The sequence below is a fragment of the Engystomops pustulosus genome, chromosome 6 (genome assembly GCF_040894005.1).
Source record: "Engystomops pustulosus chromosome 6, aEngPut4.maternal, whole genome shotgun sequence".
In the NCBI taxonomy this organism is placed as follows: domain Eukaryota; kingdom Metazoa; phylum Chordata; class Amphibia; order Anura; family Leptodactylidae; genus Engystomops; species Engystomops pustulosus.
This window is the reverse complement of record NC_092416.1, coordinates 71,805,071-71,817,353: the sequence shown is the minus strand read 5'-3', so window position 1 is coordinate 71,817,353 and position 12,283 is coordinate 71,805,071. Positions and strand designations below refer to the sequence as shown.

General features: G+C 40.4%; 1 protein-coding gene across 4 annotated transcripts in view; it reads right to left on the bottom strand.

The window, feature by feature from the left end:
* CLSTN1 (calsyntenin 1) overlaps window positions 1–12,283 on the bottom strand; it is a 68,743-nt gene that overhangs the window by 25,101 nt on the left and 31,359 nt on the right. For 2 of the 4 annotated variants that reach the window (XM_072156506.1, XM_072156508.1), the window contains exons 3-5: window positions 6,644–6,673; window positions 4,306–4,501; window positions 105–313 (exon numbers count right to left, since the gene is read on the bottom strand). In XM_072156506.1, the coding sequence (XP_072012607.1) occupies window positions 105–313; window positions 4,306–4,501; window positions 6,644–6,673 (435 nt within the window). The remainder of the gene's footprint in view (window positions 1–104; window positions 314–4,305; window positions 4,502–6,643; window positions 6,674–12,283) is intronic. The other 2 variants (XM_072156507.1, XM_072156509.1) reach the window with 1 other exon arrangement.

Below are 12,283 nucleotides of genomic sequence, written 5' to 3'. Positions count from 1 at the left end.
CACATATGGCATATCCTGTGGAAAAACCCTTTAGGGTACATTTGCTGCTGAATACTAGGCATGACATGAATATTTTAAAACCGAGTCGGAAACCAGGAGCTTACCATCTTTGTCTATAGTGAAGGGAACATCGGGAGTTACAATTTCATAGCTGCAGATCTGGCTGAACTGGGGGGAACAGTCAGCATCCACAGCTTCCACCTTCAGAATATTGTCATATTTCTTTCCTTCGATGACAGTTGCTTTGTAGGACTTCTCCTTAAAGACTGGAGCGTATTCGTTGACGTCATTCACTTGGATGTGCACGGTTGCCCTGCAGCGAGTTAATCACATAATTGAGATGAGATCAGCTGCACAAGAACTTAATGCAGGAGGTCTAATAACCAGATAAGTGCCTCGAGGGAACAGTCCCACTCGGAGACTACACGAAACCTACAACCTATAACTAAAAATACATTTACACCAATACACATCTATGTTGCCATTTTTTTGTTGTTGTTCATAGGAAAGTAATTTGTAGAATATTTCAACCAGGGTAAAAAAAATACAATTAAACCAATATAGAATGCTACTAGAAAGCATTAATGGGAAAGTGAGTAACTATGTGTGTAAGGCCTCATGCAGATAGGCATGTGCCTGACATAGGTTGTAATCTGGGTGAAGCACACAGCCGAATAGAGAAGGGGAAGGGGTGCTCACCAAGGAAACCAAGTGGCTGCACCGCAAATTAACTCCAGTATAGGGCCTCTTGCATTTTTGACTGAGCGTCAACCATTCACACTGGCCAGCGCCATAAGACATTGTGTACTTCTTACTCCATGACCAGGTGTAATAGACCTAAAAGGAGGCTGTGAGCTGTCCGCAGTTCGTTTGGCCAGTGCATGGCCTCAATACACGGTGGATAAGCCCTTACAATGTGCAACTACAAGTAAGCCATATTGGCAATGGTACATGAAAAGGACACCAATACTATACTATTTTGGGTTCTTAACCTGATTTTTCAATTAACATGACATATACATCTCCTTGGACTTCTAATGTACATATTCTAGCCTTTAAAAGAGTTGTGAAAAAGGCAATACCACTAGTCTAAGAAAAGGCAAGGTAAAGTTGTTTAAAGCCATGACATCCCAATGTGTACATTATAAATTGTTGATTATTTGGTACCATTGTGCCTTGTTACATAAACACTGTACTGTACTACAACTCCTGATGTCTGCTGGCAGTGGGGATTAAGGGGTACAATGCTCAGGCCCTTAGTGGGTTTTCCCTTCAATTGATTGCTATGTATTGCTAACATTCTAAGTCCATTACAACAATTTTGGACCATTGTTTTCTGACGGGAATCATTTTCCATTACTGTATATACTCGAGTATAAGCAGAGTTTTTCAGCACAAAATTTGTGCTTATACACAAATCTATAATAATAATAATTAATTAAAAAAAACAAACAAAAAAAAAAAAACCTTTCAGACTCCCCTGTAGGTCCTCTTCTTGCTTCCGATGCTCCAGTACCACTTTGGGTCCTTCCAACTCCTCGCAATGCTGGTCGCTCACGAACATTGACGTCGGCAAGCGGCTGACGTCATTGTGTGTGCCGGCCAAGCGTGATGACCCAAAGAGGAGCCGAAGAAGACCAAAGGATCCGAAGTGGATCTGAAGCAAAAAGAGGACCTACAGGGGGCCGTCGGAAAGGTGAGTACAGTGTTAATTATTTTTTGATTAAAAGCTTGGCATGGGGGGGGCAGTGTGGTGCCGGATGGCTATACACTGAATGGGGCTGGGGCTGGCAGGCTATATACTGGGGGGGCTGTGATCAATGCATTTCCCACCCTCCGCTTATACTCGAGTTATTATGTTTTCCCAGTTTTTTTTGTGTTAAAATTAGGTACCTCGGCTTATACTCGGGTCGGCTTATACTGTAGATTATATACAGTACATTGTTTTCTGTATTGTATTATTTTATGTATAAATTGTAAAATCAATAAACATACAGTTAAAAGGAACCTGCCACCAGGAGACCCATTTTAAACAGCCTCTAGTCCCCACAGAGCATAGTGCATACACTGCCAAAGAGGTTTTTTTATAGTTCAATAAAAGGTTCATTGAAAGACTGAATGACAAATAATAATAACAATAAGAACAGTAATGTACCAGGTGACCTACATGGCGGTCAAAATGTTCAGGACGTAGCCCCATAGTGCGGACATGGAAAGAGCTTATATCGCTAATGTAAGTATTCAAGGTACTTTTAACAATATATATTAGAGACACAAACTAAGAGGTAGGGGAGGATAGGGAGGAAGGGAGGGTGGGGGAGACATGGGGGGCCCTGGCTCCGCGGGGTCGTTGTGAAGGTAAGTCTAGTTCAAGGGGGAAAGAGAGAGTATGATGGACCTCAAGGGGTTGACAGAGAGACAGTTATTGAGCGAGTCTGCGTTTCTCCACTGGATCCATGTAGAGCAGGTGGAGAAATAAGCCTCCATCCTGTTGCCGTCCGACGCCTGGAGTTCTTCCATACGACTGATACGGTCTACCTCCTCAACCCACATCAATCAGGTGGGGGGGGGGGAGACCGTTGACTTCCAAAGTCTGGGGATCACCAACCTGAGGGCTACTAAGAAGCGTCTCAGGATGCCCTTCTTAATGTCGCGAAAGCTACCCGGGAGCGTTGAGAGTAGTGCAATAGCAGGTGTGAGATCCTCCTGTATAGGTCCCAGACGGCCGACCATATGGAGACTATAACTTTGCAGTCCCACCAAACGTAGCGCATGGATCCCGGGGCAGAGTGGCAGCACCAGCATATTGGTGACACAGATGGGAACATACTATATAGGTGCACCAGAGTCCTGTACCAGCATGTTAATATTTTATAATTAGTTTCTTGTATTTTGCCGGAGTTTTGACATTTTGTGGGTCAGAACAAGGGGTTCCTTGGAAAAGTTCTCCCCTAGTTCCTCTTCCCATGCTGACATACAGGACAGAGGGAGGTCTTCGGTACTGGAATCAGATAACAACCTGTATAGGTAGGACACACACCATGCGGGAACCAGTTGTTTGGAACATAGGTTCTCAAATGTGGTCAGGCCTTTGAGGAAACACTCCGTGGTAGTCAGGGAAGACAGGTAACTCCTCAGTTGTAGATAGTGTAACCAAGCTCCCGGGTAGCTCCCTCTCTTGCTGATTTCTCGCAATAGGTTCTAGGAGCAGGGAAGACGCGAGTGCCTGGGGAAAGCCAGGGAAGTCCTTGATTGGAGATAGTGGGCCAGGAATATTAACGATGTTGGATTTAGTTGCAAATTTACCCCATGCCTTTAAGACCCTGGACCCAAGAGTTTTTTTATTTATTTTTTTTATGAAAAATAGGTCACAGAAAAAAGATATGTTATATAGTACCTTTCAATACCATGTGCTCTAGGCACTTGTCACCTGGGAGTGGCTACAGAGGAGCAGTTTCCCCCCACCCTTGAGAAACTGCTTCTCCATGTGTCCTTTTCAAATATATGAATAACTCCCATCACTGGGAAGTGGCTATAGAATAGCAGGGGGCGACAACAAGCCAAGTGATGGGTGGTTTCATATATTTGAAAAGGCATTGAAAGCACACGGTATTGAAAGTTACATACCTTTTTCCTGTAAAACCTATTTTTCATACAAAAACTCTTTGGCAGTGTATGTACTATGCTCTGTGGGGACTGGGTGAGGGGTTCTAAAAATGGGTCTCCGGGTGACAGGTTCCCTTTGAAATAAAGTGAATGGTGTGTTCACTGAAAAACACCATTGATGACATAATGGCAACAACTGATCTCTGCTAAATTGCAGAATATATGCCTAGTTAATTATGTACATAAATTACTTGGCCTTTAAACATTAATGACACACAGTAGGTTTTATAGCAGATGCTGAATATCCCCACAACGTTCTACATTAAATATAGATGGTCATTTCATTTGACAATAAGTGATGGGGCCATGGAGATGACCCTTCCACAATGTACACAACGAAATATATGCATGTAATGTTAATTGCAAGTCAATGTCATAAACCTCCCGATTTAGTAATAGCTGTGGTGGTGGTGGTGGAGTGCTACTTACTACCCTCGATTGACTCATAGGCCGTTGCCCAGCTGACATGGGTTACAAGCTGTTCATACTTTTTTCAGGAAGCTTGCAAAATATTTTGGCTCAACTTGACATAATATATTTATATAACACCACACAATGATGGACTTTACAAAATAACTATGGCGAAAACAAGAATCATCACACAACACGCCAAACACCCCAAATCACAGCTGTTCTTACTTGTGAGATTTCTTTGCATTTGAGCCGTCTGGTCCTTTGCCACAATCATAGGCTTGAATTGTAAAGGTGTAATCTTTCTGTAGTTCACAGTCCAGCTTCTCTGTGGATCGAATCACACCCTCACCGGTGGATTTGTCCACCACCATGGCTTCAAATGGCACATCCTGGTCATGAATTTTAAAGCCACAGATCTCCCCTGGAAACATAAAAAGCAAAAATAAAAAGGAAAGGAAAGGGGAAAAATTAGAAAATGGAAGCTAGCCCATACTTAACCCTTTCACTGCCCATGTCCTCCTTTGAACTTGGCAGCAGAGCAGAAAAAGGGTTAATTTTGTGCAGAGGGGTATAAATATCAACACAAGATATAGAGACATAACCAAAAGAATAAATAAAATGACAGCCAGGGGGTTGTGAGGGTCTGTGGACAAGGCAGAAGCACTGTGCTTTAATAGATGGGGTGATGTCCGGGTGCTGCTGTTAACAGAAGCAGGTGCCTGCCTTTCAAGCAAGTTCAGTATCTGGCATCCATTCATGCAGGGATACAAAGAGATAAATAAAATACATATATATAGATATATTTGTAGACAGGCATTTCACAGGAGTACTTGAGATTGACACTAAAAAAAGAAGGAAAAAGAAGAGAAAATAACAAAAATAACAAAAAACGGCATGCAGCCGAGGCAACTGGTGCTGACACCAGGGAGCTGTGTCTGTGCCAAGCAATTGGGCGATGGTTTTTTTTTTCTTTACCAGTGCAGAAGGTTATAATGGAGAGGTGGGTGAGAGATGAGGTAGGCTCAGCTACAGCTCCAGCACCATTGATTCATGGAAATTCTATTACCAAGAATATTGGTTTCATGGGCCGGGATAAAAAGACAGTAAGTAATAAGATGAAGTCTTCCTGTGCAATGAACCTGGCTAAAATTAGGGAATCAAATGCAAAAAAATTTATGGGAATAAAATGAAATATTCATAGCTCAGACATCCATTTCAAGAGCCTGTGGCCAAGGAATACACCTTCTATAAATTGCTGCCGGCACAGACTATATTCGGGGATGCACCGTATATGACACTGAACAATTTTACTCAGACATGTTGTCTCCTCAAAGCATTTATGGAAAGTCACGTGAACTCCTTTGTGTTACAAATATTTGGCACAATCATTTTATCGTGCTTATATATTGTCAGAGGAGCCAGTATTGCCAGGAAAACACTGTTCTTTCTACTAACTGGAATAAGGTTTGGGAAGTGACAAAGAATGGTCACATATACTCAGCATAATAAGCTTCATGGCAGATGTGAATAGTCTGATTAGTGTTGCTCTTAGACAAGCAGATTTACCTAGCATTTGCATCCCACTCCTAATCAAAAGCCCCCACCATTAAAGTTTCCACTAAAATATACATAGATTTTGTTCGATCTGTTACAATGTTTCCATCATATATTGTGGCAGATAAACTTATCTCACAAGTTGTATTGAGTCTACAAAAGATCTTATACAGAACAGAGACAAAAACAGAATTATGTTGGATGGACATTGGCATAGTTTGCAATTGGCTCAGTGTCTGTAATATAAAATGTACATGTATGGATGGAAGGTCATTCTACGTTCCTCATTCTGTGCTGTATAGATATGGATACAGAGGAATACTGGTGTAATAATAGATATGTGTATTATGGAAACTGAGTGGTTCTCAGGATGGTATAGTAGGGATATGGATTCAGAAGGATTCTCACTATCTTATCCTGATATTGGTGCAGTATATGAATAGTGAAGATCTGTAACGCTGTGGCCTTATACTGGAATAGTATAGACGTGGATATATAGTAAATGGTTCAAATACTAAGTAGGTCAAATGTGTATTTAGAAAGGGATGAATATAAAAGGACCTGGTTCTGTGAGAGAGCCGAATCAATGTGCTGTCCAGGCCCACTTTTCATATGGATAAAAGTACTTGCGGTTGGCCCTCACACAGGTTCTGATCTCAAAAGCCACATGAAACATATTGACCACTATGCTAAACAATGACAACTTTCTTATTTCTTGAAATGGATGTCCGACAGCTAGATATTTCGAACCAATGGGGGTTACATAGCAAATTGTTTTGATTTTAAAATAGAACTTAAAAAGTAACAAAAAAACAACAAAAACAGAAGATCATAAAAAAGGGATCAGTGTATCTTCTGTTTAACCCCTTCAGAGCCAGTACTCAAAGGCAATATACACATTGCACCTTGAATGGCACTGAAGGAGTGAAATTCCTGATTCCCCATTTTCAGAACCAAAAAAGTTAGTGGGTTAATAAGTCATAAGAGGATAGAAAGAACCCGTTATCACCTTCTTTGGTGACTGTCACCTCAAAACTCTCTAAAGGAAGAAAAGATAAACCTGTGTCAGTAATTGGGGAGAAAAGGGATGGTCAGAGAAACACACAAACCAGTTGTTTTTTACAATTGTTCACTCAAGCCTAAGTTTTCAGCCAATATACCTGCCAAATCCAATGCTGCTAAATAACACTGAATGGGAGAAGAGGTAACACAGTATTTCTCATGTACACAATGTGGGCTGCAAAGTAACGTTCCTGCCATTCAATGTGGGAGGAAGCATCACATGCCATGTCAGGAATGGTTAAAGTGCTCCTGTCACCGGATTGGGGGGTAAAGGACAAAAGCAGGCTGCAACAACATCTGAATTATATCAAGCAACAGAGGTTACTGTTACTTCATTTGATATCTCTGCAGAGGGTATTGGTCCAACACATGGTACTACATGAGTCAATCGACTAATGTCTACATTCAGCTTATTCAGTGAACACAACTGAACTTATGGTGACAGGTGAACTTTAGAAATAAAACAAAAGTTATAAATGATAAGCAACTTGTTTTAAATACAGCATTTTTTAATGGATTGCAACAAGATGGTATTTAACATAACAAAATAGAACATTTTTAGAAAGGGCATTGGCTTAGCATAAAATCTAGGCATCGTTTTCATGCACAGTAAAGACAAACCATTCATGTTCACAGACTACAATGTCCAATTAAAATCCACATAACAAACATGCGACCCTTTAGACAGAAGAGGTTAATCTGTCCTTCCTGGGATGAGCCAAAGTTAGCAGGAGCATGGCATTGGCAAACAAATAGTTCATTATGTGTCAGCTGGATGGCGAGTCCTGAACTCTGGCCCCTTCTCCAAAACCATCATCTCCAGCAAACTGCCAAAGTGGAGTTTAATCTGAAAATGTGAACTTTGGGGAGGACTTATCACCATATTGTCTAGTTTCTTGTACTACTACTTTCTGACTGATCTGGGAAGATGAGACTTTTGTGCAACATTTTAGCTTGACAGATAAGACATAAAAGGTCTCAAAAACTAGTACAAGAAAAGAACACACCACAGTGATAAATCCCACTTTTTTGATGGAAGGATTGCAGGAGGAGCTTTTATCACCTCCTCCAACTGCTTTCAGTGAAGTTGGAATATCTTCTCAAGCTCCTGCTGTTCTCAAACAATCATTATTTTGATGACTGAGCTGTAATTGTCGAAGAAGCATACATAGTGCCTCCAGCACTTCCTATGGAGGCGCGCGCGTACGGCCGCGCGCAGCGCCGAAGCTGCTTCGGGTCTGTTCATCAAAATGTGTTTAAACCGCGATATAGCGGTTTAAAACACTAGCAAAGGTAAGCTCCGGCACCATCTCACCCTGAGCTGGTGGCCGGTGTTTACAGCTAATACCTACCATTAGCAGTGGTAGGTTTCCTTTAAACACTTTGTCAATCTAGATCAGTGATGGTAAACCTTTTACAGACTAAATACCCAAACTGCAACACCAACCCAAAATTATCACGAGGTGGAGGTGCCAACCAAAAATTAATTCAGTAACTTATTGCTCCCTATTCTTCAACAACGTTCAATCATACTGGCCTCCTGAGGACACCTGTAAACAGAGAATCCAGCAGGACGTCCTCCAAAGATAATTCGGTCCTGTCTACACATTCTCCCTCTTCCTACAGTCCCAAGTAGCCGAGTAAGTATCACTTTGAAATCTATCACTGAAAGAAGCAGCTTTAAAGTTGTATGGAACTGCAAGAAAATACTTTGAGTCCTGTCTGGTGTGCTGGGGCGACGGCCCAGGTGCCCACAGAAAGAGCTAGGAGTGCAGCCTCTGGCACCCATGCCATAGGTTCGCCACCACTGATCTAGATCATTAAGTATTTAAGCAGCAAATTAAATTATCTACAAATTCCCACCTCCATCCAGTCCAATTCTCTCCATCGTTTAATAAATAATTAGTTGGATTTTAATGGTGCGGCTAGATCATGGCCACCATTTATGGTCGTGTGCATGAGACCCAAGACTGAGGTCACAACTGCAGCATTCCTGTTATAGAAAGCTAGGTGGGAATGAATAAGTGGTTTATCACATACTAACTGACCCAATTGACTTTAATGTGGTCTGCTATTTCATCTGTGATTTTTGACTCTGATATCAAAATGAAACATCCTCCAAAAAAGATGTGAGCATTGTTTTAATGGCCTAATGGCAGAGTATGTAAAAGGCCAGATCATCCACAATTAAGTACCTGCAGCCTTAACCCCTTAACGACCTGGCCCAGAGCTCTGTAAAGGCTTGTTTTCTGTGTAACAAATTCCACTTCATAGTGATGGTATTTAATTTTCCATGTTGTGTACTGGGAAGCTGAAAAAAATTCCAAATACAGCGAAAATGGTGAAAAACCGCATTAGCGCCATTTTCTTGTGGGCTTGGATATTACGGCTTTCTACTTTATTCTTTGGGTCAGTGCGATCACGGGAATACCAAATTTGTATAGGTTTTATAATGTTTTCATACATTTACAAAAATTAAAACCTCCTGTACAAAATATTTTTTATATATTTTGCCGTATGGCACAGATAACCTTTTCATACTTCGGTGTACGGAGCTGTGGGTGGTGTCATTTTTATGCGACTTTTGATGACGCTTTCAATGCTGCCATTTCTAGGACTGTACGATCTTTCAATCATTTTTAAAGAATTTTTTTTATTTTTTAAAATGGCAAGAAAGTGCCATTTTCGATTTTGGGCGCCATTTTCCATTACAGGGTTAATACATGGTTATTGCAGTGCATTAGTATGAACTAGTGATCACTGGTTCATATGAAAGTAATGGAAAAATAAAAAAAATAAAAATGTTCCAAGAGCCCACAAGAAAATGCGGTTTCTTTTCAATTTTACCTTATTTCGAATTGTATTTACACTTCCCAGTACAAGGGATGGAATATAAAATACGGTCACTAGGAAGTACAATTTGTTATGCAGAACATAAGCCCTCATACAGCTCTGTACATGGAAAAATAAAAAAGTTATTGATTTTTCAAAGTGGGGAAACAAAGTAAAATGGAAAAAGGCAAGGGGTTAATATGTCCCCTATACCACATCATAAAAAGTTTACAAATTGTCCGGGATAAGGGTTTGTGGTACCTGAGGCCATGTTAACAAGTGGCATTTTGGTTACATTTGGAAATGCAATCCAAAGGCTCCATTCGCGATAACGTATTTTGGCAACATTGCGTTTCCAACGCGTTAACTAAACGCAAAGTAAATGCAATCTTATTTCAACGTGCAATCGCAGGTGGAGCCTTGGGATTTTGTTTCAAAGCGCAACCAAAATGCCACGTGTGCCAGCTCAATGGTTCTTTCCCTTTCGAGCCCTGCCATGTGCCCCGGCAGCCGTTTACATCCACATATGGGGTGTTGTCTTACTCGGAAAAAACTGCACAATATATTACTAGATTTTTAGATTTTTCTACTTTTATTCAGTTTATGTGGGTAAATTTTGCGGCTAAATGAATGTATTAATGATAAATATTGGTGAATTCCAAATCAAACCTTCATTTTGTTTGAAGTTCTGGAAAATAATTAAAGGGTTAATAAGTTTCCTACCTCCTGTTTTGAGTAGTTTGAGGGGTGAAGTTAATAGAACTGGGTGATATGTGGGGACTTTCTATTAACAGAACTTCCAAAACCCCTATAGAAATGAAATGGTCCCTAAAGTAATTAATTCTAAAATTTTCTTGAAATTTTAGAGAAGGCTGTTTTATTTGTGATCTTTCTAGCGTTGTAATAAAACAAAAGGACACTTCTAATGTTAGTAACTTATTTGGGTAGTAAGACTATCAGTTTGAAAAACATTTTTTCAAAAATGTTTACCAAATTCACCTTTTTTCATAAATAAATGTTAAATATATAAACTAAAATTTCCTACTACTACAAAAATATAAACAGAAAAACAAACAAACAAACTCAAAAACACTTGGGTAAGTTAAAGCCTTCTAAAGTTATAACCGGATAAAGTGACACATTCTGGTTTTTGCTAATGAGCTTGGTCATTAAGTGGTTAAAAATGGGGGGGGGGGAATGGAAAACTCATTCGGTTTTTCAAAAAAAAAAATTATGTGATCAAAAAAAAAAAAAAACAAACAAACAGTAAACACAAGGCTGTATTGTATTTTTTTACCATAATTCCCAGTGATAAAGAAACACAAATACTACATTTCACTAAACCGTCAGCAGCAGATTTATTAATCCAAACAAAACCTAGTGCCACATAGGAATGTAGTTGGAGGAACAAAGTTTTTCCAAAAATCTTTTTCCACTTAGATAACCTACAACACATCAACACTGCTCTCCCTGGTAGCATACATATAGTAGACCACTATGGACAGTCTCATTAGGATAAGACATGCAATGAGGCTTCTGTCAAAACAACACTGTATAATTGTTGCTCATCTATTCTTCTATTATAAAGCATCGTCTGGGCTCATTTAATAATGGTCTTTGTTTCCTGTAATATTAATAAACTTTATCTTCTTTGTACACAGTACAGAAATGTTCCTCCTCCGGTCACCTTGATATATGAGCAGTTTACAGCATTTGGCGGCTGTCTTAAACCAACTCTGGTCTGATAACATATTCCTACAAGTGACAACCAGGTTCATACATCAATGATTCCTGTGTGACCACAAGTCTTGAAATCTCTGAGGTTTACAGAGCCTCCAAAAAGCCCACAAGGACTTGCCAAGATGTTATGTTGCATTACATAAAGGAGCCTGGCCAGACAGTAACAACAGGCCCGTCACCTTATGCATAAGCATAACCAGCGTACATGCATGAAATGATGTATTATTGGTGGTACAGAGACATGAATGAGGTTACTGACTCATGAACCACTCCCTCCATTGTGTGGTCTCTTGTCTGCTACATTTTATGTGATTTACATGAGTTTCCAAGAACAACCCATACCAGGTGCTCCAGATAATATACAGGATTTCTCCATTGTAGTACAGGGAAATTAGTGTGCAAGAAAGACATGACATGGCTTCCTTCTAACAAGCAGAAAATTCTGAGACTGGGTTTGTAGCATCGCCTTGTATGGAGAAGGCACAATCTGCCAGTGGGTTTTATCTGCTCCCAGGAGAGACCCAGCAAGGGGAGGAAGACAGCGGGAACATGCATCAGTGCTATCAAGAGAACCACTTCAAACAGGGGGCAGCGCCAGAGCCATGACCTCATGGTGGAGAAGATAATTTGTGGGGGTGAACTGCAATTATGAGCAGAGTAAATAAAGAGCCCACACAGGGGTGGGAGGGGGTCTTAACAATCCCTTTGAGACTCAAGTGTTAATAAAACAAGTGTATACTTGCCAGTAACGGCTGTGCACTTCTTCTAATTATTAACCCTAAAGTCTTAAAGGACATCTACCACCAGGATGAAGGATTGTAAACCAAGCACACTTATAGGCAGGTGTGTGCCCCTTCTGGCAGGATCTGCTCCTCTTTAGGTTTTTTATGACTTTGTTTTTAAGGAAAAAAAAAGGTTTTAAAGATTATGCAAATGAGTCTGAGGGGCTCCTGGCTCCATAGGTGTTAATGGAGCCCCTCAGGCTCTTATGCATAGTTTAAGCCTTGGTTTACAA